Below are 27,904 nucleotides of genomic sequence, written 5' to 3'. Positions count from 1 at the left end.
TATATGGTTTGCAAATATTTTCTCTCATTCCAGAAGTTGCCTTTTCATTTTTGTTTTTTCCTTTGCTGCTGTAGAAACATTTTAGTTCAATGCAGTCCCACTCACTTATTTTTGTTTTTGTTGTCTGTGTTCTGGTGTTATATCCAAAAAAATCATTGCCAAGACCAATGGCATGGAGATTTTCTCCTACGTTTCTTTGAGTAGTTTTAAAATTTCAGGTTTTACATATAAGTCTTTAATCCATTTTGAGTTGACTTTTATACACAGTATGAGATAAGACTCTAATTTTTTTCTGCATGTGGACATCCAGTTGTCCCAACACCATTTATCGAATAAACTGTCTTTTCCCTATTGTGTGTTCTTGTTGTCTTTGTTTAAAGTCAATTGGCTGTAAATGTATGGGTTTATTTCTATGCTGTCTATTCTGTTCCATTGGTCTATGTGTCTGTTTTTATGTTAGTATCATACTGTTTTAATTACTATAGTTTTGTAATATAATTTGAAATCAAGAGCTTCAGCTTTGTTCTTGCCGAAGATTGCTTTAGTTATTTGGGGTATATTGTGGTTCCATGTGAATTTTACGATTTTTTTGTTATTACTATTAAAAATGCTAGGAGAGTTTAAAAATTATTATATGTACATATTTATGGGGTAGAATTAGATGTTTTGATACATATATAGGTTGTATTATGATCAAATTAGGGTATTTCACATGATGATCACCTTATGCATTTATCATTTGTGGTAAGGGCATTCAAAAGCTTCTCTAATTATTTTCTAATTATAATATGCCATATCTTACTGTTAACTGTCCTCACTCTACTGTGTAATAGAAGTTGAACTTATTCCTGCTATCTGATTGTAACTTGGACCACAGACCAACCTTTCCCTATCCTCCCATCTTCCTCCTCCCATCTCTGGTAACCACATTTTAAACTCTCTGCTTCTATGATCCCAATTTTATTTTTAGATTCTAATTTTTTAGGTTTTGAAATAAGGTCTTTCTGTGCCTTATTTCACCTAACATGATGAACTCCAGTTCCATTCATATTGTTGCAAATGACAGGATTTCTTTCTTTTTACAGAATTATCCATTGTGTATATATACCACATTTTTTTATCCATTCATCTGTTAATGGCCACTTGGGTTGATTCCATATCTTGACTACTGTAAATAGTGCTGCAATAAACAAAGGGGTACAGATATATCTTTGACATATTGATTTCACTTCTTTTGGATATATATCTAGTAGTGAAATTACTGAATCATATGCATATTACAGCTCTATTTTTAATTTTTGGAGGAACCTCCATACAGTTTTCCATAGTGACTATACAAATCTACATTTTCAACCACAGTGTGTCAGTGTTCTTTTCTCTACCTCCTTGCCAACATTTGTTTTGTCTTTTTTTTATTATAATTCTATAATAAAACCGATTCTAACTGGAGTGAAGAGGTATCTCACTGTGGTGTTGATTTGCATTTCCCTGACAATTAGTGATCTTGATCATATCTTCATATACCTATACCTGTTGGACATCTGAATGTCTTCTTTTGAGAAATATTTATTAATGTATTTTGCCTATTTTTACTTGGGTTGTTTTCTTGCTGTTAAGTTCCCTATGTATTCTTAATATTAATCCTTTGTCAGATATATAGTTTGCAACTATTTTCTCCCATTATGTAGCTCTATTTGTCATTCTTTTAGTTGATTCCTTTGTTGATCAAAAGCTTGTCAGTTTGATGTCCTTCCATTTATCTATTTGTTTTTGTTGCTTTGTTTTTGAGGTCTTATTTTAAAAATTCTTGCCCACAGTAAAGTACTAACCTATGTTTTCTTCTAGTAATTTTGTAGCTTTGGGTTTTACATTTAAGACTTTAATGCATTTTCAGTTGATTTTTATATATCATGAGAAGTAGTGGTTTAATCTCATTCTTCTGCATATGGATATCCAATTTCTCCAGCACCATTTATTGAAAATATTATCTTTTCTCCAATGTGTATTCTTAGCACTTTTGTTGACAATCAGCTGGGTGTCAGTCATGGGACTTTTGACAGGAATTGCAATGAATCTGTAGATCACCTTAGGTAGTGTGAATATTTTGACAATATTCATTTTTCTGATCCATGATCATGAGATATCTTTCCATTTATTTGCATCTTCAATTTCTCTCATCAATGTTTTATAGTTTTTGGTGCAATAATCTTTCACATCCTTGGTTAATTTTATTCCTAAGTATATTATTTTTGACACGACCACAGATAAGATTGTTTTCTTAATTTCTGTTTTGGTTACTTCACCGAAGCAGATTGTTATCTTATGGAGACTCCATACTTTATTTTCATGCACTTTTTTAGTAAATATTACATGTTTAGCCTAGAGACCCTTAGAGTAAAACCAGTAACCTACATGGAGTTTACAATTCTTGAAGATTAGCCTAGTGTATTCAAAAGAAGTCAGAAAAGACATTAAATTTTTCGACACATGAATATACAGTTTACAAAGAATTGTGAGAAACAGTGGTGTGGTTTAGCAAAAATTCACCTACATTATCAATAAAATAATGGGTTCAAATCCTGATTCTGCTTCCTACAGAATGGGGCTGGTCAAATGACCACATCTGAGTTTCAGTTTCTTCATTTTAAAAAGGAAGAAAATATATTATCAATCCACATTTCTTGGGAAGTACATTAAATAGTTTAAACGCTACATAAAAAGGAACTACTGGTTTTTGTATTTATCAGATCCCACATTATAAGCAAGTAGAGGAAAGCATAGTTTCAACTGAGCTTTCCGTAATTCCTAATAAACATGAAGCTACTCATCACTGCAGATGCAGAACAAAGTAGATTTCCATAATTGCTGCAAAAATGTACGAAGAATTTTAAAAGTGGAATTACACTTTTTAAAAGTACATAGAAATGCTAATGGATGAAAATGCATACTGACTTTAGCATCTGATGTTAATGTATATCATCCAATATGAAAATTGGCCTCCAGTGAAGACTAGACCCCTTTACTAATATTCCTTGAGATTTGCGGTTCCATCTTCTGAATTTGAAGAAACTGGACAATACACATATGTAGAAGCTTTTCACCATTTAACTAATTTTTAGTAAAAAAAAAAAAATCACAAAATCATAAATCAAAGTGGAATGAGACATTAGGGATCACTGAATTTAAATCTCTCATTTAATCCCAAATTCAATTCAATTCAGATGCTCATTTGTTGATCATCTGCTATGTAACAGAGTCTATTTGACAAATTGTTGCCATAATTATCTGCTCTAGACCTCAGTTGAAAGGAAAAGAAAATTGTTATTATTAATAAACATATATGACATATGAATATGATTATTTAGACCTTACAGTATGGGAATTTTTGTAACAGTTTATGCTTATTAACAACTATATTTCATAGGTTGTTGGGTTCTATGGATTTTGCCATTCACTCACCTCAGTTTAAGAAGTTCCCATTGGGCGTGGTGACTCATGCCCATAATCCCAGCAGTTTAGAAGGCCAAGGCAGGTAGATAACCTGAGTTCAGGAGTTCAAGACCAGCCTGGCCAACATGGTGAAACCCCATATCTACTAAAAATACAAAAATTAGCTGGGCATGGTGGCAAATGCCTGTAGTTTCAGCTACTTGGGAGGCTAGACAGGAGAATCACTTGAACCCGGGAGGCGGAGGTTGCAGTGAGCCGGGACTGTGCCACTGCACTCCAGCCTGTGTGACACAGTGAAACTCCATCTCAAAAAACAAACAAAGAAACAAACAAAAAAAGAAGTTCCTATCTTTCTTTATTTCCAGCCCTCATGTAAGGTTAAGGACAAACATTGCAAACAGATCTACTTTGGAAATGCCTATATAAATAATGATTTTAACACAGAAATATTTAACATTTAAAGTATAGTCAATTCTGTTGTTTCATAGGAGCCAATGGCTTTGAAATTCTTGGAGACAAGTGGTTTTATTTCAGCGACAGTTAGATCTGTTGTGAGGAAACTGGGCAAAGTACAGAACATGCTGACATTTGTGAGAGACTTGTTGACACTGGAACAATAACATTGCTTGTTGACACTTTAACAATAACATTGAAAACCAGATTGAAGAGGGAGAAAAAGTTTCTCTACTCTTGAAAGTTTAATGGCTGTGAAGGTTAGAACAATACATCTAGCCGATGCAGGACCCAGGAAATCCCTAACTGCCCAAGAGAATGTCATCTGCCACTAAGGCCCACCTGAATTCACAAGCAGTAACACGCCCCACAGGAGGATTCCCTCCCTGGGGAGTGAGAATAAAGTAGAAACCTTGGTGATACAGGCAGGTACAGAGGGAAACTCATGACTGAAGGGAGAATGTTCTTAAGTTGCATAGTTGGAATCCATGTTTAAAAGCAACCATTATTTCCTATCTGAAGTCCATTCACATGTTGACATCTTTAAAAACAAATGATGGCAGAATAAAACAAATCCTAAAGACAGAAGTTATTCAAAAGATATTTTTAAAGTTGGAATCCTATCCAATTAGTAACAAAAGTCAGATTAGCTGTGGAAGCCTTAATTTTTTTTTTCTTTTTAAGTTCAGATGCTCTAGACCTGCAGGAAGAAATCTTTGGCAGTCTTTTACCTTTATTCTCCTATATGCACGTTCTGTTTTCTTATCATTTTATTTTTCTCAGTGTTTAATTCTTTCAACCTTTTTTCCCTAACATAATTCCATTATAGCAGCTTTATTTTTATATCCCATTGCTATTTCTGATGCTCTTCTACAAACATGAGGGGTAAAATACAGCCTATAAGCTCCCACACCTCTTTTCCTGTGTACTTAATGCAGCATCATGAACATTCTCCAGGATCATGCTTCTAAATGCATGCTTCACCTCCAGGCACCGCCAACTATAAGCAAAGCTGGGAATAATATATTTGTGTCCTTACTTTGGCATGTGTGTGATGACTCCTCAATAACACACCTGCAGCCAATTGCTTGCACATTGGGATGAATTTAAGAGATTGTGTCATTGCTGTGATTGGCTGAAGGATAAAAGACCTTAGCCCTAAACAGGAAAGTATCAAAGTGGGAGAACATTGTTTAGTTCAAGATGGCCAATGTTCCTCCTTAAATCATCCACTGATATGTCTTCTATGCTTTACCACCAGGATTTGATATTAATTGAACAAGTTCAAGCTAAGGAAAGAAGAGGCATTTAAATATGAGTGACATACATAAGCCATCCATAAAGAATGAAGTTCCTGAAAGTCAGTGAATGTATGGTAACCAGTTTAAGTGACAAAATAGTGGCACAGAAAGTGTTTGATGGTTTTATTGTCTGGGGAGAGTAGAACTGGTTTTATTGTTTGGGGAAAGTAGAATTTTCTAAATAAGATATCTCACTGTATATCATAGAAGAAGCAAGCATAAAAGTGCATGGATAAAGTTTCTATAATTCTAGCCTACTATAATAAAAATAGTATCGACAATGGTATTGCCTAATTTAAGTGTCTATTACAGATTAATTGACAGAGTTAAAACAGAAACATAACTTTTGCTTTTTCAGTAATAAAAATTATATACTACATATTTCAAGAAGTTAGTCATGTGCTGTCAAAATATATTTTAGAATATTAGAGATACCACTTTAAGTGAAACTGTACATGTCCTACAAAATCCTTCATGATATTTAACTGGTAGAATTTAAAAATCACTTAGAAATGTCAGGTATTCGTACCAGATTCTCAGGCAGGTATTGGGCTTTTCAGATAAGATAGAAAATTATAAAACAAAATTGCAACTTTTCTTGTGAAGTTACCAGTTTCTCAATTCCAATTTTAAAAGTTATGCCAAAGAAGGAATCATTTGGCAGAGATAAAGTCAAGAAGATGAAAATGTTGGGTTTTGCTATATAGAAGAGTTTAGAGATAATGGTAGCATGAAAACCCTTTAGACTGCCATAACATTACATCATGTTTTTTTTTTTTTAAATAGACAAATAGTGAAAAGGTCATAAAAGAAGAAATCAGGAGACTTGTGTCCTTCATCTGATGTGCCACTATCTTTTCTGGGCCTTATGTCAAATTGCTTTATCTTTCAAATGACAGAACTAAAAAAAGATCAATTTGCTACATGGATCTGAAATGCAATGTTTCCATGCTAGTTTGTCAAATTTATGTGCATGTTAAGCCCGCAGGTTTTAGTTTCATTACTTCTAACCAGTATTCCTTTAAACTGTGTAGGCAGAAGATCAACGAAATAGAGATGAAAGATTCGGAATGGTGCTGTTTATCCTGATATCGAACATCAGAAGAATTCAAATAAGACAAATGCTCTCTAAAGACCTCTCTGTATGTATACACACATGCACACACACACACACACACACCCCAATGGAAGAACAATACAGTGCTTGGTGTTGGTATAATCCACCTACCATAAAAATGGCTGCAGCCCAAAATACCCATATGAAAAGGAAGATTTGCAGCAAGAGCAGCCATCAAGTGGTCCGAAGGCCATGCTGGGAAGGCAGGAGTTATTAAGGTTCTCAGGCCATTATAGGAAAGGGTGTTAACTAAATCTTTTCTTGTTTATTTGTAACTATTGTGTTCTTTGGAGTTATGCTATCCAAACTCCAGAAACAGGTGCAGGTGTTTCAGCACAAGTGCAGTTGCATCTATTCCAGACAAACACTTCTCTGTTTTAGAGGATGCTTCTTTCTTTTTAAAGGATCAAAAAATGCCCGTGAATTTGAATCTGATGTTAACAAGTCTGTTAACAGGTTTACAAAGTAACATGAAGACCATCAATAGAGAAAAGCTTTGGGGAATAACTTAGATCTAGGTAGTACTTGCTATTTTTTTTAAATTCAATATATTAATTTTTCCTTTCAAGAAAACACAGTCTGGATATACTTAATCATTTCCTTTAGTTTCTTTTCTTAATGCTTTGACAATCCACAGGGACAAATTTTCCAAACTAATGTAACTCTAAGCCAAAACTTTCCTTAAATTTTCATAATTTTCTTAGGCAGGGAAAGCTGAAAGATAAAGTTTAAGGTCACATTGCAGCATATTTTTCCAATTATGGGATTTGGGGAAATAGACCTGAGTGGTAAGCGGCCATTAGGAATAAAGCAGTTATATTAGAATCAGAAAGTAAATTGGATGTAACAAACAGGACAGTCGGGACACGTCAGGATGCCCGTTCATGCCCTGATCATTTCAGTCAGACTCAAATTGTGTCAACCGTACTGTCTTTGAGGGGTGCGTGTGTGTAGTATAACAGTCATGTTGGTGTATGGGCAAATGAACATACACAAACACACATATTTTGTGGATGATGAACAACAGACAGGATGAAAAGAAGTAAATAAAACTGATTTATTTGGTGGGTGCAGGGACCATGTTTCAACATATTTGTGTCCCCTATATTCATGATGTGTTTGGCATAAAATATTTACATTTAAATGCATTATTGAATAGATAAATGGACAGAATGGAAATGAATGAATAAAATGAGAATGTCAATTAAAAGAGCTAACTTAAACTAATCCATCCAGAGATTTCCCTTGGATTTAAATAAGACCAAAACTCTCAGGATGGCAAGAATAGGAGCTAAAAATAAAACTTCATTTCATCAGAGCCTTATTATATTCTAGTCTTGCGTGAAAGACTAGAGAATATTGATGTCATTGGGTTACTTCTGTCCATAACACAAAGGTATTAATATACTCAATAATCAACTATATGGCACTCTTCTTACACTGCAACTTAGACTGGTAATTAGGAAAAATTTAAAGACTAATAAGCATAATACCATACAGTATATAGAATTCTACAGATTCTGTAAGAATGATGAAATACTCCAGAGGTTGATGTCTGCTCCAGATTGTAATGATGTCCAGAGAAGCTTAGTTTTATTTTAAAAAAATCTGAGTACCCAGAGGACAGTTCTTCCTCAGAAAAATAAAGTAAAACTGGAGAACTGTATTTGCGTCACCTGGAGATTAAGTTACATGCGTAATCAGGCTATATGTATTTTCAGATGACACTTTAATGGCAGTGTGAACTTTATCAAGTTACTTAATTTCTCTGAACGTATTTTCTCTTCTGCTAAACTATAGACAATAATGCCTCCCTCTCTGAGTTAGTGTGTAAATAAAATGGAATGAGGTTTATAAAAGAACTCAGCAAGGATCCAATAGAGTAGAGTCTCTGTAAATATGAATTTCTTCCTCTTTCCTCAATTCCTCATTCTAAGTGTGGGAGCCAAGCTGTGGAAAGCTGGCCATGTTCAATTCACTTCAACTAGCGAATCATAAAATCACAATAAGAGACTGATGTTTTCTTGTTCAAACTACAGCCAATTGTGCCATCACCTCTTCCTACCCCTACCTGTCCATACCCACTGTGTGGAGTCTCATAAGGTATGAAAGAAAGGAAAATGTGAGAAAAAGGAAAACAGGGAAGAGGGATTGGAGAGGAACAGGTGAGGTGGAAAATTGATTCCAGGGCAGCCTCCTTAATGACACTTCACCTGCTCAGCCTAGAGTAAGCACTCTAAGACTAAATGACATGCTGCGGGAATTGCACACAAGCTTACACAAGGATTGAAGTGTCAATTCAGGAGTCATCACCCATCTTTACCCCATGACCCCACTCCCACACAGTGAGATGGACTGGCTCACAGGACCCTGGATTATCACTATAATGTAGTTAGTTTGAATTTTTCAACCCCAGTCCAAAATCAGGATCAACATCAGAATTACGGATTTCACAAGAGTGAGTACCCATAGGAAAAAGGGGCTCCATATCAGCAAGCCACACAGTTACAATTTTAAAATACTGCCTTTTATATGCCTCCCTTATTCTCTTATTTTAAATTGTGTCAAATCATGTTTATCTCAAAAGCAATCTTAAAATGACATTGCCGCCGGGGGAGGTGGCTCACACCTGTAAATCCCAGCACTTTGGGAGGCCGAGGCTGGCGGATCACAAGGTCAGGAGATTGAGACCATCCTGGCTAACACAGTGAAACCCTTCTCTACTAAAAATACAAAAAATAAGCCAGGCGTGGTGGTGGGCGCCTGTAGCCCCAGCTACTCAGGAGGCTGAGGCAGGAGAATGGCATGAACCCGGGAGGTGGAGCTCGCAGTGAGCTGAGATCATGCCACTGCACTCCAGCCTGGGCAACAGAGGGAGACTCCGTCTCAAAAAAGAAAATGACATTGTCAAATGGCATTTCCTGAATGCCAGCATAGTTTTAACTACCAACTCTATGCTTACAAGTTGAAATTCTCTTGGTTTAACCCTGACCCTGACTCACATATTCAACAGGCTGGGAAAAAATATAAACTTTGGCTTACCCTTTGCCCTCTACGCTGGAGACGTCTAGAAAAAACTTGACAGCTTCCTTCCATATTCCCTATTTCAGTAAATGGCACCAACATTTTCCCAGACACTCAGACTAGAAATCTGGTGATGACAGCACTCTATTGCCTAAAACCATCATCAGCTCCTCATTGCCTTTAGAATAAAACCTGGGTCTGCAGGAAGGTAAAAAGCCCCCCACTTCTTGTTTCTCAACCAACTTTACCTTTTACCACATGCTTCCTTATTTCTGCATTCTGGTAATTTCAAACTGAGTCTGGTCCTATACACAGATTCTATCCCTCTGTTCCTTCTGCTTGGAATGCCCCTCTCATCTTTCTTTACCTGCAAGCCTATTATTTTTTAGGATAAAACCCACATGCATTGTGATCCAATAGCCTCCTGCAATGCATGAGCCCTACATCACCACCACTGTGAAGAGCCACATCATCCTAATTAAAATGTCCAACAGGCCTCTTCTCCACTATTCTCATCATCTCTTTGGAACATAGACGCCGCTCACTAGTCATGAGCTCTTTTATTACCACTGTGTTGACAGCAATGATAATGAAGAACATGAGCATGTATAATGAATACTAGAAAAAAATACCCTCAAGAGAATAGTGTTCACAAAATGTTTAGGAAATCCCCTGGAGCACAAGAGATTATCAGAAGAGGGAAACCCTTCTGCAATGGGAAGATTTAGCAGCAGGCTTTCCCCAGTCAGTCTGGAGAAGCCTTTGAAGTTGCACACTCATAATTAAATGGGGCAGCTCTTTTATCTCCCTTGCTGGCAAACTTTCAGGAGACCAGAGGAGTTTCTATCCATCTGCATGCACCAATGAGGCAGTCAAGCTTAACAAGATGTATATGTGTATGTGTCTACCTTATGGATTATCAAATAGAACTGGACTGAAAATCTATAACTCCATTTTTGCTAAATGATACCTTTTCAGATAGATTTCTGACTGCTTTCTTTTTCTTTGCACTATTAGACATCCTGGACTTACATATTTTATTTATTTGCATTTAGATTGCAAACTCCATGAAGTCAAAGATCATGGCTGTCTCCTGTCCCCTACTGGCTCCTACTACACCAGCAGCCCAGATGTCACTCAGTCCCTAACAGACAGTGTCTGCTCCATAGTATTTACAGTCAAAGATTTTTGAATCTACTAATTGATATTTATTTACAGACTACATTGCAGAATAACATTAGTTTAAAGCCTATCAAAGAGTTAATGCACAAAATAACCCTGAGCACTGTATTATCCTGTTTTGTAATACATTAATATAGGTGTCTTAATGGTAACTATCCTGTTCATTGTCAACAGCTCTGCTAGTTTTGTAGTCTCAGAGTTGAACTGAGTAGCTATCTAGAGCTAATGGTTCTCCTGGGTGAGGAATTAGACTAACTTTAAAAGAGTGGGTGCCCTCTCATCTCTAGTCTTTGCCAACTTTGGGAATTCTCTGGAGGTTTTCCAAGTTACCAGTAGGAGCACTGCAAACGTAAGATGCTTTAGAATACACGTTCAGTTTCTTTTACACGGTATGTGAGAATCAGAAATCTTGAAAACAGGGAAATATGCATTTTTTATTTTTTATTCATTACTTTTTAAATTTTTGTGGGTACATAGTAGATGCATATGTTTATGGGGTACTTGGGATGTTTTGATACAGGCATGCAATGTGAAATAAGCACATCATGGAGAATGGGGTATCCATCCCCTCAAGCATTTATCCTTTGTGTTACAAACAATCCAATTATACTCTTTACATTATTTAAAAATGTACAATTAAGTTATTGACTATAGTCACCCTATTGTGCTATCAAACACTATGTCTTATTTATTCTTTCTAATTGCTTTTTTTTTGTACCCATTAACCAGCCCCACCTCCCCCTCCAGAAAAATAGGAATTGGAAGAGCCCTTACCTGAACAGAAGTCATCAGAGTATCGGTCATAGACAGCTCTACAGTCCCTCTCATCACATTCACAGGTGTCCCCATGAATATCTCCCCAGTCCCCAGTCGGATCAACGTCGTGACAGGTACATTCACCACATACACAAGTCCCTAGGTGGGAAGAAGAATTATATAAGAATCCAGTCAAGAAAAACCATGAAAGAAAGCATTTCACACATTGCTTATTATTTTCTGTTGTTTACTTTGTGTTTGTAAAAAAACACATATATTCAGATAAAAATATTCTAAAAAGGAAAAACACCATCTAATATTGATAATAGAGATTCCTTAATAAACAAAAGTTATTATCTATTCTATAATTATGTGAGTTGGTGGAATGTGTCATTAGTATTATGTTAGTTTCCTTCAAAGATAACACTAAAACAATTTATATAAGATATAATCCTTTCCCTCAAGAAGCTTGCAATCTATTTGGCAAAAAGAAAGCTAATTAGAAAGAAAAATTAACAAACACTAAAAACAATGTGCGAATATTTTGTAAACTAAGACATGAATGCTCTAAGAATTTGGAGAAAGAGGATCAATGAGGGTTGGAGTAATTAGCAGTGGATGGATTGGATATATAGGGATTAGAGGAAATGTTCCAGGAGACATTGGAGGTAGAACTAAGAGAAAGTCAAGAAAAAAAGACTAAGCAAAGAAGGGTAGGGATGGGAATAGGGACCCTGAGGTGCATGTTAAAAAAAAAAAAGACTAAGAAGTAAGGTTTGCTAGATCAGATGAGCCCAGATTATAGAGAATGTTGGAGAGCAGATTGAGAAACATAAACTTGGTCATTTGCAGATTTGCAGAGGGAAATGCCCAGCTGTAAATCATATTTACTCTGTGTGGATTATCAGTAACTGTCTTTAGGGCAACCAGCTAATCATTTGATAGCGACATAAAGTTAAATCCTTTTTTTTCCTCTTACATTAAAATAAGTACCAGTTGGATTAAAGATTTAAATGTACAAGATAAAACTGTAGAATATGAACTAAACTCTTTTTATTCAAGACCCCAAAGCACAATTACTAAAAAAGGAAATTGAAAATTTCCATAAAAATGGAAAATTTTGGTTGGAAACAAAACACTGTAAAAAAAAAAGACTGATAAAGCTGAAATAAGTAGTTAATATGTCTGTAAAAGACAAAGAACAATTTCAAAAACATATAAATACATCATAGGATTGAATATATAAAGGATTAATATGCCCAAAGTGAAATAGACAAAAGCAAAGAACAAAAGGAAATTTCATACAGAAATAATGATAGATAAAGATGAAAAATATTTATCACTCAATCAACCACTACTAAGTGGGTAGCAGTGGGAGATCTTCAAAATAATTGTGATTGGCAATTATTTTAGATGTCAGATTGTCAGAGGTGGAAAATATTGCTTGGATCCAGACTCGGTAAAGGTGTGGGACAATGGGTACTTTCTTGCCCTGAAGAGGAGTACGAAATGTTACAACTTTCTGGGTAGCGATTTTGCAATATGTACTTTTTATATCTGTGTTATTATTTAGACTTACAGCTCACTTTAATTAATGTACCCAACAGAAAGAAAAAGTACACACAAGTGTATGTTCAGAAGTATAAAATATAGTTGTGTTTATGTTTTTGAAAAATTACTAGTGACCGAAATATTGATCAACAGGGAATTAGCGCAGTAATGGTGCACACATATGGACTACCTAGCAATCGCTAAGTAATAATTAGGTTTTTTCCCCATAAATATGGAAAGATAAACAACATATATCATGAAATAAAAGTGTAAAATTACAAATCAGCATGTACAGTATGATTTGATTTTTTTCTTTAATAAGAAGGAAATACAGGGATAGGGCAGCCACAAAAATGAATTTTAATAAATAAATACGGACTGAAAGCTCATGTACCAAAATGTAAAAGGAGGTTACACCTGGAAGTTAGGTTTATGGGTCACTTTCTTATTTTTCTGTGTACTCTACTTTATTATCTAGATTTTAAAAAATGAATACGCATTGCTTTCATAATAGGATAAATGAGTTTGGTCAGGAGGAACAGGGACTAGGAGCCATGCAGATGTGACAAAGAAGCAGCTTCTCAGCCATGTGTAAAGGAGTCCAATATGACACTCAATAAAACAGATGGGCAATAGAGGACATTTGTTCTATTAATGATTATGTCTGCAACATTGGTTTTTTGGCCCCTGAAGATGGGGAAAAAGGAAGACAAGATAGGTATGTGCAGGGACCAGTGTCTTTCTATTACCTATGGATGCAATGATGCAGAAACGCTTTCAGGGTAGTCAGGAGTATTACCTTTTGAGAAAAAAAAAATGACTCATCTCAGCGCCCACTTCTGCCCTGTCTTCAAGTACCCCTGAATCTCAGAAGCTGTGAGCCTCACTCAGGCAAGCCGCTTCCCATTCTGCCTCTGCCAGAGCTCCAGGTCAGAATGCTCCAAGCACAGCGAAGTGGGAGGCAGGTGGCTTAGCTTATGTTTCTGAAGAACATCGTCTCTCACAGCCAATGTAACTCTGCTGCAGAACCTGACCTTAATCCACAGCCTAACCAATTCCATTTTCCACCTCTCTCTTTTTGACAGCTAAATAGTCATTTTCCACAGTACCACAGTTCAAGCTTCATATACTTACAAATGGTGACTGTGACCCCTACTGCATAAAAGGACTTATGCAGAAAACACATTGGACACAGGAAGGAGAACATCACACACTGGGGCCTGTTGTGATGTGGGGGGAATGGGGACGGAAAGCATTAGGAGACATACCTAATGTAAATGATGAGTTAATGGGTGCAGCACACCAACATGGCACATGTATACATACGTAACCTACCTGCATGTTGCGCAATGCACCCTAGAACTTAAAGTATAATAATAATAAAAAATAATAAATAAAAAGAAACCATAAGGTAAATTAGTATGATATATAGTAAGATTTAGTCCCCACAAAGGAAGACTTTATGATTTTGTTCCAAGTTCCTGCCTTTTTATTTTCTCTATGTAAAGAAATGTGGCACATTTTACTCCTCTATGTCAATTTCTAAAAGGTGGTATGCTACGGTTTCTGTATTAGCATTATCTATTACAATGCATCATTCATGTATAGAAATGAAAAAAAAGTTTTCCAGCTATCTAGATTTTTTTAGTTTTAAAGAAGAAGTATAATCACTTTTTAGTGTCATCGAATAGGCAATGAAAACTTTAGTATGGCTCTCTTTATCACTACAGCAAAGGGAAAATTAAGTATTTTCAAGGAATTTTAAAACTATGTTTAAACTGTTTGATTTTATATCAAAAGTTAGTTAACTACTTTTAAATTATAGTTTAGCAACATTAATATATTTGTTAACTTCCTTTGTAAAGTCAGTGTACATTTCCTATGGCTATTGGATATATACTTTGTATGTCTATTGTATTCAATATCAAATTTTTATTATTGCACACAGAAGTTAAATTAGTCCATATCAAATCTGCATTTCAACCAAGCCTTCCATTTACTCATAATTAAGACAAGAGGGTTTTCTGAATGCTCTCTGGATAATTAGATGCTCATGCTGTAGATGGTTCTGTTAGTCAAGAGACATTTAACAGAAGTATCTAAAGGAATTGCCTTTTAGCTGCACTGTGCTATTTCTGGAGGGCTGCCAAAGAAATTACAGTCCCTAAGTTAACTGTTTATTCAGTGAAGCTTAAAGAATGACAGTAACTTTCTTATCTTTCTCTTTTCTACTCAATAAAACACAAGACAGAAAAGATTGTTGGGATAGTGAATGTTGATTTACATCAAAGTAAATGGTTAGAAGATAACTTCCTCCCACACTAGAGGAAATACAGAGAAAAGAAGTGTTAACAATTAAAAGCTTTGTTTGCCTCCCCGTTATGTAGTAACATGTATGAATGACACACCTCTGTTACTGCAGATTTTGCCATCTGGAGACGTGCATCTTCGCTTGCTTTCCCAGGGGGTGATATCGCACTGGAATTCACATTTATCTCCATGCCAACCAGCCTTGCAGTAGCAGTTTCCACAGTAACACTTCCCATGGCCTTTACCCAAAATGAATTTTATACAGTGAGGAAAAAAGCAACTTTCATAAGCAGAATTAACTTTCTATCTCTTTGTGATCATTTTTGCCTTCTGAAATACTGTCACAGCTCCACATTCCTTGCCTAAAATAATCAAATTATACAGCTTTCTCCAAACACATCATGGTTGTGCCTATACATGCTTAATTATACAAAAAGAGCAAAGTGTCCTTTAACTTGGGCTAGACAGGGAACTGATTAAAAGTATTTTTAAAGAAATGACATGAATGACCATGACAGCCTATTACTTTTCCATCTCAAATGCACACATCTAACCCAAATATATATGAGCATTCACTCTAAGGACGTTTCTTGAATTAGTTATTAAAATATTTCATTTGAAATCAACTATTGAGAAACCAATGGTGCATATTTACCTAGATAGACATTATGAATGACCAAACAACTCTTTAAAGCAGAAGAAATATTTCATCTTTTCACTCAACTGTGCCCCACAAGCTGTTGTGTTCCACCATGTGAAAGAGAGGTTTTCAGCCTAGTCCATGTTTAATCCTTATTTAGACAAACAAAATACCATGAGCCCTTGGCCACACAATCAAATTCCCTTTCTACTTGTCAAGGGGATACAAACGACAGGTAAGAGCACTCATCATTTTGTGTCCAGATGCCCTCTTTCAGCTCCCACCTCTCTGTAACCTGTTAATTGCTCATCTGCACTTGTCTCCAAGCCATCTGTAATGAATTATCACACCATTGCTTTCCTCATCCACGTCTAGCAATCCTTCTGCAAATTCCCCAAAGATGGCATTTATCCCAAAATTTACTTCTTGTACTCTCATCTTTGTAGTTATATCACCTAAGCATAAATGTATGTCCTTGTTCTTGTTTTGTTTTTAGTCTATTCTTTCTGTATTATAGGAGTTTGTGTTTTATCAGTCTATGGCTAAAGTCTTTGTTCTTTCCATCAATCTTCTCTTACAGCCAAACTCCACCAAAGACAATGCAAAACTGATTATGAGACTACTTTTCATTGTCTTATAAGCATATTTATCATTCTAACACTATGGTATTTCTGGCCAATGGCAAGAACATTAGTAGGACCTGTAAAAGTCACATAAGAAGAAGGAAATACAACAGAATATTCTGTTCTCCTATGCTATTCATGTCCAGCAGATGAGACTTCCATCAAGAAGACATACATCCGAGAGACAGAGCCAGAGAGATGAACAGAAAGAGTGCCATAGTGAGACACAGAGAAAGAGACAGGGACCCAGTGCCATGTTTTCTGTCTAAATAAGTTATAATTGGGATATTCAAAGAAAATCACTTCTTAACCTAAAAATCAATGACCATTTCCACAATGAATCTGAATTTTAAATTTGTTTACTTAAGCAAATGCAAAGGCTGTCAAGTGACTTAATCAGTACAGAATATATCATCTATATATCTTATTTATGAACTTAAAATGGTATCTACTTGCACACACAATTAAATCACATCCTAGTGATATATCACAGGCCTCAAGAACTCAAGGATTACACTGAAAGAAAAAGCAATAGTATATATTAATTGCTTTTCTTAGGAGTCAGGTTTGTAAGACCCAATCACCTTTTTGGACTACGGAATTTATTTTCTCTGTAATTTCAGAAAATTTATACAGAAGGTGCTACATATGTAAGGATTACTATATTAATAAATGATAAAAAATCTATATTTCTCACATCCAAATTCTTTGAATATTTATACAATTCAGTATTGAATTAGGGTTTTACTAAGAAACCTTTGAGTTAGAGGTAAATAAGGAAGCAAAAATTATGTAACGATACACGTCTATGCAGGTATGGAAAATTAAACAAATATCCACATAAATAAAAATATTGAACGAGACACATCTGAATAATTGAGATTAAAATGTGTGCTTTAGGACAATACATATTCCAGACAATAAACATAATCCTTTGCTTTGTGCAAACTGATAGCACAAGAAAATCTCTATTTGTACTGCTTCACTGATGAACTGTGGAATCATCTCTCAGCAGATTGGTTTCATGTGAATGACACATGGAAAGATTTACAATCCCAGGCAATGTCACCCCCAGAGGGTGTTTACTGGAGTGCTGGTGTCCTTTTTCAGAGACTTTGCACCATGAAATTGCTTAAGCCTCAAACAAATGGAAATAACAACTAGAAAGTTTGAAAGTTAAACATCTTCTGTTGTGTTGTTTCAAGTTACATTTTTCTATTGATACATGCAAATAGACTCTGCTTTTGTGGTGGTATCAACACACACTGGCTCCAAAGCATGTTCCTGCCTTCTTTTCCTTTTTTTTTTTCATCTCTAATAATGGAAACTAAACATCAAGAGGACAAATACATATATTTGTGGATGGATTTGTCCAGTTGATCTAATTATTTCGGACTGAGCTCTTTAAGAGAGAATTGTCCGAGCAGCATCTTGCTTAGGTCATCGGCTCGGAAAAATAAAAATAAGATTTTTGTGTTTGTTTGTTTTATCCAGGTGGGTTGTACAGCCAGTAGATCAAAGAGGAAGGGCCAATCAGGCCTAAAATAAGTGTATTTGGATGACTCACAGGATTGAAACTACCGAAATGTAAACAAAAGAACAAGCTTGTCCTGTGCTAGCCACAGTTTCTCAGGGTTCTCTGGATCCACCTGGCCCCATTGGGCCCTAATCCTTCCAGAAAAACAATATTTTTAAAACTACCATTTCTGCACGCAGGGCAGTATTCCTTCAACTGGAATCCCATGAGACAGGAGTGAAATATAAGTTCAGAGCAGAGAAGAATTTACCTAAACCAAATGATTCTCTCTGCTTTCTACTTTCCTTTTCCTACGCCACTCAAGGTTGCAAATGGAAACTCTGGGCACAGGCTTGCAGGTTGAGTAGAAGAGATGAAAACTGCAAGAGGTGAGGAGAGACTCCTCTTGTGGAGCTCTGAGCTCCGAGGCACTGATGCAGTCGAGAGTGGTGAGGTGTCAGGAACACAGACTTTGGCATCACACAGACATGAGCCCAGATTCTACTATCATTGGTGGACTGACCCTGGGTTCGTTACCTAATTTATCCACGTCCCAGGTTCCACATCTATCTATGTGGATAAACATAATTCTTACCCTAGAGTGATGTTGTGAGACAAAACATAATGAATATAAAGCACTTATTGCAGAATTTGTCACTAGCAAACATGCAAGAACTGCTACAACAGAAAAATGAATTGAGTAATGGTGGTACACAGAAAAGGTCATTGAAAATGTTATCTAAGTGTTTAGGGACAGAGAGGGGGAGATAAACTCTAGGCTAATAACCCTACTGACCTTCAATGTCCCCAATAGGACATGGGACTCACGTTTTAGAAAGGGAAAAACAAAGAAATGAAAATGTACACTTAAGAGAGTAGGAGAAAGGAAAATAAAAGTGGCTAAGGTGAGCAGAGGAGATGGTATTCTACTAGGACTACTTCAGAGCTCTGCAGTTGGCCTGTTGCCATAATGACACAGCTCTCCTCTGGGGACAATTTGGCTTTGCATCTAAAAAGTACTAGTCTACTCTTAATGCCATAGTCTCACTCTCCTTATGTGAAATGTTTTCCAGATAAACATAGGTTTAAACCACATTAGTACACCTAGAGAAGAAATTAATGTAGAGATAAAAGAACAATGAAATAGGTGAAAAAACAGGTACTTTTATTAATTTCTACAGAGCCAATATACATACCTCCACATATTTCTTCTGTTTCATCGTCTATGCATTCTCTATCGTCACACTCACAAAATTTACCATACACAAGTCCACTTCCATCTGAGTTATCACACTTACACCTGCCACAGTGACATGTACCTAAACCATGAAAACAAAAACGACTGTTTGTTACATGCATATACAACTATAATTAATGAATTTTTATACCATCTCTTTCAAGAGAGTAGATAATCCAAATCAATTTAATATTTCAGTTAGATATTTCTGTGGGCATGGTGAGGTAAAGCGCATGCTACTCTTTCTTGAGGCTATTTTAGCATGGCAATTATATTCTAGATCACACAACTATTATTATTGACCTCTAATGGTTTAATGAATGTAAATTTGACCTCTCCAAGTGCAGAGCTACTCCACACATAGCCATCCAAGCAATGCATTAATGTCTTCTGATCACACCTGGATCTGAAGTGAAATAAAGCAGCAAATTCTAAGCTTTGTGAGGGAAACAACCTTGCTTATCTTCCTCACCAGTATTTATCCAATGTTTTGCACGATGTTTGAACATACTATTTATATAATAAATATTTGTGGAAATAATTTATTGTCAAATGCATAAATAAAAATCATATGTGTCCCTGATAATTTCCCCTCCTCAGCATTAACTTATCCTGATACACATGTCCTTACAATAATGGGACCAGAGTGGATTTCCTTAGGCATGGATTGCTGGGAACTCACCAGATTCTCAGGGGACCTCCATGTTAGAGAGGCATGGTAGTCATCTGGTCTACCATGAGCCATATACTCATCCAAGTCTGAAGATTCTACCACATCCCCCAAATGTAATTTCACCAACATTAATATTGCACTCAAATAATTTTGAGAGGTGGAATGCCCACTTGAGAAATTTCCTTTTAATGTATCTATTTTGAGTTTTAATGCTCATCACAGCCATCACCATGTATCAACTGAGACTTGATCACTCACAAGAAACCACCTAGGACTCTGAAAATCCAACGGGAATCAAGTCAGCCATAACCCTCCTCTCAGAGTTTTATATGAGCAAAAACCAATGTGATAAAATAAATACAGAAGTGCAAAGTGTTGCAGAAGCACATGGCAAGGGGATTTAACTGAGACCAGTAGGTCAAAGTCAGAGTCCCTGAGGAATTAGCTCAGAACTAAAAGCCAAGAGCAAAAGCATAGCTAAGAGAAGTGAGATGGTGAAGAGGCTTACTTCCAGCACAAGATAATAGCACAGGCTCTGCAATAAAAGGGGAGGTAAAGGAAAAACATCACATAGGATTGAGGTATACAACAGAACAGCGTGAAAAGTGGCATGAAATGAATAAAGCAACTTGAGGTGCAGTTCATGGAAGTCTTATAGGTCATGTGAAAGATTTCCAGCTTTAATCCAACAATAATTGGAAGACACAGAAGCAAGGGAGTCCTGTGATCACGTATGAATTTTTACCAGATTACTCTGGTTGTCACGTAACAAAAACTAGATGAAGCAATAGCATAAGAGTGAATGAACTGAAATGAGGCAAAAGTGGATGCAAAGAAATAAGTTAAAAGGCTGTTATATTTGTCTGCAGGAAAGAAGACAGTGGCTAGACACATGATGCGATGAGTTTAGAAAGGAACAAATACATTTGGGGATATTTTTAGGAGAAAGAGTAGAGGGCATTTGGTGACTGAGTGTAAAGGGTGAAGGATGGGAAGGAACCAAAGATGCTGTTGATAATTTGGTTTGAATTACTAGATATTGGCAAATCTATATGTGATGTATTAGAAAGAGCATGAACTTGTGAGTAAGGTAGAGAGCTGTAGCTGAATTCCGAGTTTTAATCCTCATGAGCTACGCATTTTTAAAGGCATTGCTTTCATTTCTAATTCCCAGATTCCATATCTGCAAATAATCTCTGCTTCATAGAAATGCTGCCAATACCAAGCGATGAATATGTACCCAGTCATGTTTCTAGAAGCACTGCTGAACCTAGTACATAGTAGGATTTGAGAAAATTTGGGTTCTTCCTCTTCTCCCGTTAAGATATAGAGCATATTCGTCATACTTCCAAACATTTTCTCCAGAAAATATATTTATGGATGCTGACAATATCCTTGTTTTCATATCTTCTGCATGATTCTGTTACCCAGATCACTTGCAAGTCACTATTATCTATAAAATTTTCACTCACAGTTACATGTAAATGGTGATTTTGCAGAATTTATTTTTCTACCTTGCAAATACTCATGTGAATTTTCCCGTTATTAAACTTCATTTTATTGCATTTTTCCCTAAAAGTTATCTCAATTCATAAAAGTAATTTGAAATCTAACGCTATAATTTATGCTATTGCTTCATCTAGTTTTTGTTCTCTAATTATCACCCTTCTTTTTCATGTTCACATTTATTCATCCTGTCTCTCAACCACCCACATATCCAGCCATTAAACTTTCTTGTTATCTATCTGTTATGTTGTTTGCAAGGAACTAAGTGCTATAGAAAATAATGGGATGCTTAAAATTAAGTAAATCATAGACCAGGAAGAAAGAGATACCCTATTAACACATTTCATATAGCATTTGCCACAAGTCTATTGCAAAAGCCTTTGTGTCATATGTTTTCTTGTTTTATAAATACTAATATAAACCCATATAAATATTATACATGTAACCATATATAATATGGGCCTCTCATATATAATATGAGAGCAAGAAGTCACTTGGTTAGGGCTGTGTATGAGGAAGTTTTTTCAGGAAAGTTGGGAAGGAACAGCCTCTGCCTCCAAATTCTATGACTCTTCACTGAAGTCCCCCATAGGCAGCTCCCTCTCATCCACACATCGGAACCATTCCCGGCTGATGTGGGAAGTTTACAACAGCTCAGAGACTTCCTGTCTCACCCATAAAGCAGAATTCACAACTGAGCCTCCAAGACATGGCATATGGACGCCCAGGCAAAAGCTCCAGACTCCTGTGCTCATGCTATGACACACAGCTTCTCTCTCGTGGTTGCCAGTTAACTCAGCCTCTAGGATTGGTCTTCTGCCTTACACTTGATTATTTTAGCTCTGAATTTTCATAGTGCCCAATAGAGCTGACTCTCTCTAGGATGACTGACCAGACGTGTACACCAGCCCACATCCCCGTGCAGTGGTGCCGGGGCCTCACCCTGCTCTGCACACTGGACCTCCCTTCTAGTTTTCCCACAAAGTTAGCCTCTGGAACACTTTGGTCCCCAGCTCTGTCTCATCCTGCCCTTCAGTCTCATTCCCCAATCCATTTAACTCCTCTTCCCCTTCTGCTCCAAACTACCTCAGAAAACCACACTGTGATATGAAAGGGAAAGATTAATAGAGAGACTTCATAGGATAATGCAATTTGGGGGAAATGGTCCTGAACTCGGAGGGTGGAAGTGGGTATTAAAAGAAAGACAGGTGAGAATGAGATTGCCAAAGTAAACATGAAAGGCTTAGATATTTCTACAAGAGTAAATGAGACAGAAAAGATTAAATGTAACACTGAATATAAATGTATCTTTTGGCCAATTGCATTTCTGGTAATTTGCCCTGAATATACACCTCCAAAAATATAAAAATATATGTGCACTTACAACCCAAAATTCTGACTACTGTCTAAATGCTCAAGCATAAGAGCTCGACTGAATAAATTACATTGCATACATAGAATCCAGTCCTATGCTTTTAAAAAAATAAAGAGAAGGATTTCTATGAACTGATTTGGAGTGAATTCCAGGAGATTATGTTGAGTCGTAAAAGCAGAGTGCAAAAGAACACATGGAATGAATGCACAACCATTTGCACAGGAAAAAAATGAGAAATAATAACACACAAATATGTCTATTTATCTTTACACAAAAAGAAATACATGCACAGAGAAGGAAGAAAGCAATAAAGTTGGTTATCTATAAGGTTAGGGTAAGCAGGGTGCAAGGTTTGATGAAGAGAGGGATGATTCTCTGAGTATGCTTTTCTGCATAGTTATGAATTTTAGAAGCATGTTAGTGTACTATACATTATAAAATATATTAATACAGATGGGAAGGGATTATAAAACCTAAAATTGAAAGTGATCTGAAATAAATAAGCTAAATTGTATTTCAAATGAGTACCATAACCACACTAAAAGAGAAGAAAATAAAATAAGTCTGAGTGACTTATGAACACAGCATTCGACTACACACCCCAATCTTGGGCATGACTGAGGTACAGTGAGCGGGGGCAAGTGGAGAGGGGTGGACTGCAAATCCTAATCTCTTTTGGTAGATTTGCTTGGTTTAGTGGTATGTCTGCAGCACTTCTAGGAGTAACTAGAGATGTAGTATAGGATTGAGCAAATAAGTAAATATGTTGGTGGTATTGGGAGCCAGGATTCTCCCTGTGAAAATGGGACATGCAAATATGGAATGGAGAAAACAAGAAGTAATCCTGTGAGGTTGCACTGGAATTAGATGCACTGGTGTAAATTCATGATTTCTAAAATACGCATGTATGTGTATGTGCACATGCATATCTGTGTGCAGGTATGTGTATATGTATTTGTGTGTATATGCACAGGCATATATTTACTAGTGTCAAGATAAATTAAAATGGAGACAAGGCCTAAAGAATGCTTGAGCAGACTAAGCCAGTTAGGCCTCATAAATGATCCTAACCTAGCCTGATAGGCAAAAATAAGTGAAACTTAGCTTATTTCTTGTAAATGTCTACATTAAAGAAGAACAGAACTTAAGTTTAACCAATCAGAAGGAACCAACAAACCTATAATTATATAACTAGGGACTTTCCAACAGGATAGACTAAATAAGGCAACCGTATAACGTTAGCCAATCAACTATTTTTCTTTGCTTTCTTTATCTGTTCACCCTATAAAAGCCTCCCACTTGCATTCCCTCAATGAAGCTCCTGAACCACTTCTGATCTGGAGCTGCCTGATTCATGAATCATTGTTTGCTCAGATAAAATAAAAATTGTATTATGCTTCAATCTACTTTTTTGACACAAGCCTATTTGCAGAAAGGGCCAAGAAGCAAACACACTCCAGTGGAAATAAGCATCCCTGTGCTCACAATTTTTATTCAAATACCATTTTCACTAAAAGGAATCAGGGCTATTTGGATAAGTGGCGGATTCCAAAGGTGCAGTGAAGCAGGTCCAATATGACCCTGGAATATGTTATTATGCCAACAAGTAAAGAATTGCAAAAACAAAACAAAAACAAAAAAACAAGGCAGGCATGTCACAAAAACACAAAAGCTAGCCTGATGGGCTCTAATACCTAATCTGGAAAACTCTGTGCACCAGAATAATTATGTACAAAATGAATAACAAATCAATGAAATAATAAGAATTGTGCTTCTAGACTGATAATAAGTCACTAAGTAAATGAAATATCAAATAACTGGTAGATGAGGGAGGAGGATTCCTGTTTGTGATGGAATGCTGAGTGCCAACTAGTCTATTTGGAGAGAATGTTACAGTTCATAAATCATCATTTTCCAGTCATCATTTTCCAGTCATCATTGTCAATACTGTGTCAGGTGATTGTCATCAGCGGATGATAAATCTGGGGTAATTTTAGTGAGGAATGTGATACATGTACGGCTTTAAAGTATTTTTCCTCATAGAATGCACATTTGTGAAGAGGGTAAGTCAGAAATAACACAGTTGAGACACTAGCCAACACCTTGACCAGCTCATCAAAACTGACATCACCTATATGAGCAGATGGGCATCATGTGTTTCCAGATGAAACATTTTGAGAACGCAAAACCATTTCTCTAGTGTTTTACCTAAGAATATGTATTATGAATCTAATCATGGGGGGGAGACATCAGACAAATCCAAGATAAGTACACTTTTCTTTTAATAAAATGAGGACAACTTTCTTCACAAGTTTCAATGCTCTAAAGCCAAAGTCTGTGGAAATGGCCCAGATTAAAGACTAAAGAGAGATATAAACATAACATTTTCAATAGTCTGAATCCTGTAAGGAGAGGAAAATGCTATACAGGACACTACTGGGTCACTTGACTAAACCAGGTTATGAATAAAAGTATTGCATCCATGCTTAAAAAATGAGAGAGTCCTAGAAATGCGTTTATATTGTATCAAATATGTTTTATCATCTACTGAAACACTTCTGTATGTTTTCTCCTTTAAGATATGTTAATGTGGTGAATTACATGTTTAGATTCCTTAATATTAAACATCTTTAGAATCCTAGACTACCGCATTTGATTATAATGCTCTTTAAAAAAAAAACCTAAATTTGATTTGCAAACAATAAATAAATAAATCCCAAAATAGATTTCAAACCCAAAACAATATTCAAGTCTCGTTACTGAAACCAGTTTGAAAAGAATAATTTTTTCAAGATGAAAGACGCTATGGGGCATGCGCGCGCGCGCGCGTGTGTGTGTGTGCGTGTTTGTGTGTGTGTGTGTGTATGTTTGGAGGGGTGGGTGTTATGAATTGGAAGTAAAGAAATCCTACTAAGAAGAAAGAAAGACTGAAGTGCTAGAGAAATATGATGAGAACATCATGAACACAGAAAGGGACCTAACTGCTAAGACCATTTGTCATGACCCCTGACGGATCCACTCACACCTCGCTTTGGATGTGGTCCTGATTCCTATCAGCAAAACACCTTTAACTCAGCTCAGTCTAAAACACACAATCTGTTGCAATCAGACTGTGGGGAATTCTCAGCTCTGGTTAGAGATGGGCCCTACCAACAATGTGAGCTTCAGGAGGAAAGGTCCTCATTCGTGAAGTCAAATCCTCACCTTTAGCATTTAGAGCAATGGGTCACACACTCGATCTATATTAAAATCACCCAGAGAGCTTTAAAAAAACCACCAACGTCAAGGCCACACACCAAAGCACTTGAAACAGAACCTCTGGTGTACTACATGAGAACTGACACTTTATTCCTTTCCCCTTGGGATGCTGATGTTCAACCACGGTTGAGAAAATCTGATATTGAGGCTTCACCTGCCCAAATGTAAAAAGAATATTTAATTACGGTAACACTCGCTAAATACCATTGAAACCTAAACTGCAACTCTTTTATATGATTTTGCTAATAAATTTTAACAGCATCGCTATAATTTTGTAAAAAATATTTTCAAATAACTTCTATGAAATAAAAAATATTTTGATCAAACAAAAAATCTTTCTGTGACTATATCCTTCAAAGAGCTTTATAACCAGTATATCTGAAACTTCTATCAAATTTAAAGTATTTGGTTCTATTTTGCGAAGGTAAAAATTCAAAGCACCCTTGATCTGTAACAGAAAATAATTAAGTCGGTTTATATAAATCCTTTTTAACAGATGTAATCCGGTATTCAATATCATGGCTCACAATTTACATAAAATGTTGTTGGGGTGTTGTTTCCAGTGAATATCCTGCTAGAAGGAGGCATTTGGAACAGCTGGAAAGCATCAAACTTGCCAGTCTCAGCAAGATGGCATTTTTTTTTTCTATTGATTTATCTGAATTTCACTTCTAAAAAACATACTCAAAAGCAGACTCACTCTGAGATTCGACATTTCTCCACGCCCACATATTTCCATTAAAAACAAAATTTGATTATTCCACTTAACAATTTTCACAGGGTATACTTCTTACCTGCATTAGAGCAGATGATGTCTTGTGAATTCTTGCACAGTTGGTTACTTTTCTTCTTGGTCAAGTCACAGTTAGTTGGGTACTGGCAAGCATCCCCATACCATCCCTGGTCACACTTGCACTTGCCACAGTCACACTTACCATGGCCTGGGGATTGAACAACATCTAGTCAGACTCAGATTGTTTTCCAAAGGTAACCACTACTGTAACACATACTCTTAACGGTGACATTGAGATTTGGAACTGAGATATAATAAATTGAAACTCATGTATATCACAGTGGCTGAGGGGTAATGCTATTATATAAAATGCAATGGAATATGAAAATTTTATTTCAATAATCAACTGATAAATTATAAAAACATTAATTTATAAAGACATTAGGATAATACATGAAAAAGCCTGATAAATCACAGAGTCAGAAAATTCAGCACTGAAAAACCATTCTATCCAGCATCTCAGTATTTAAGAGACAAAAGTCCAACGAAAAAATACTTCGTTTACTGTATTTTGCATAACACATTAAACCACAAACCATGAATAAAGACTCTTACATGAAACTCTACTAAACACTGGCCTTACTGTTACTCGAATTAAGCATGTAATGAAATTTATGGATATATTAAATACCAACTTCAGTAATATGGACATAAAATACGTATATATTTTGTTTCATATTCATCCACCTCCACATAAATTTTTCAATCTTTAATGTTCTCAATAGTCATTTTTCTTTAATGCATGTTGTTTTCATTGTTGTGATCGGCAACGTTATTAAGTCCTGCTTGATGACGCCTACTAATGTTTTTATTGATTGCACATTAGTCTGACAGAAGGGCAAAACATGTGCAGTACTTGGTCCTTGTCCTCAAAGAACGTACAAACTTCAAAGTCAAGGCTAATATACAAAGAAGCTGATGTGATCGTCAGCCACAAGTGATTGTCACCTCGAGTTAAGTTGGGATAAAGTCTATGACCTATAAACATAAGAGCGGAGACTTTCTGGACTTCCTTGACTGTTAACTGGCCCTTGAAAGTTGAGCAGATTTTGAATGGGTTACAGGAAGAGTGTACATATATTACTCAAGACAATACTACTATGTCTAAATGCCTAAAATTCATAGGCCACATGAAGTCA

The 27,904-nt window shown here is 36.2% G+C and overlaps 1 protein-coding gene across 3 annotated transcripts in view; it reads right to left on the bottom strand.

Moving 5' to 3' along the window:
• The window catches only part of ITGBL1 (integrin subunit beta like 1), a 267,344-nt gene that overhangs the window by 124,831 nt on the left and 114,609 nt on the right, over nt 1-27,904 (bottom strand). For all 3 annotated transcript variants that reach the window (XM_063651087.1, XM_063651086.1, XM_054445790.2), the window contains exons 3-6: nt 26,767-26,913; nt 19,120-19,242; nt 15,243-15,383; nt 11,302-11,442 (exon numbers count right to left, since the gene is read on the bottom strand). In XM_063651087.1, coding sequence (XP_063507157.1) covers nt 11,302-11,442; nt 15,243-15,383; nt 19,120-19,242; nt 26,767-26,913 — 552 coding nt within the window. The remainder of the gene's footprint in view (nt 1-11,301; nt 11,443-15,242; nt 15,384-19,119; nt 19,243-26,766; nt 26,914-27,904) is intronic.

This window comes from Pongo pygmaeus, chromosome 14 (assembly GCF_028885625.2).
Source record: "Pongo pygmaeus isolate AG05252 chromosome 14, NHGRI_mPonPyg2-v2.0_pri, whole genome shotgun sequence".
NCBI classification, from domain to species: Eukaryota; Metazoa; Chordata; class Mammalia; order Primates; family Hominidae; genus Pongo; species Pongo pygmaeus.
Note: the sequence above shows the minus strand (reverse complement) of the source record. Positions and strands in the feature narration are given on the sequence as shown.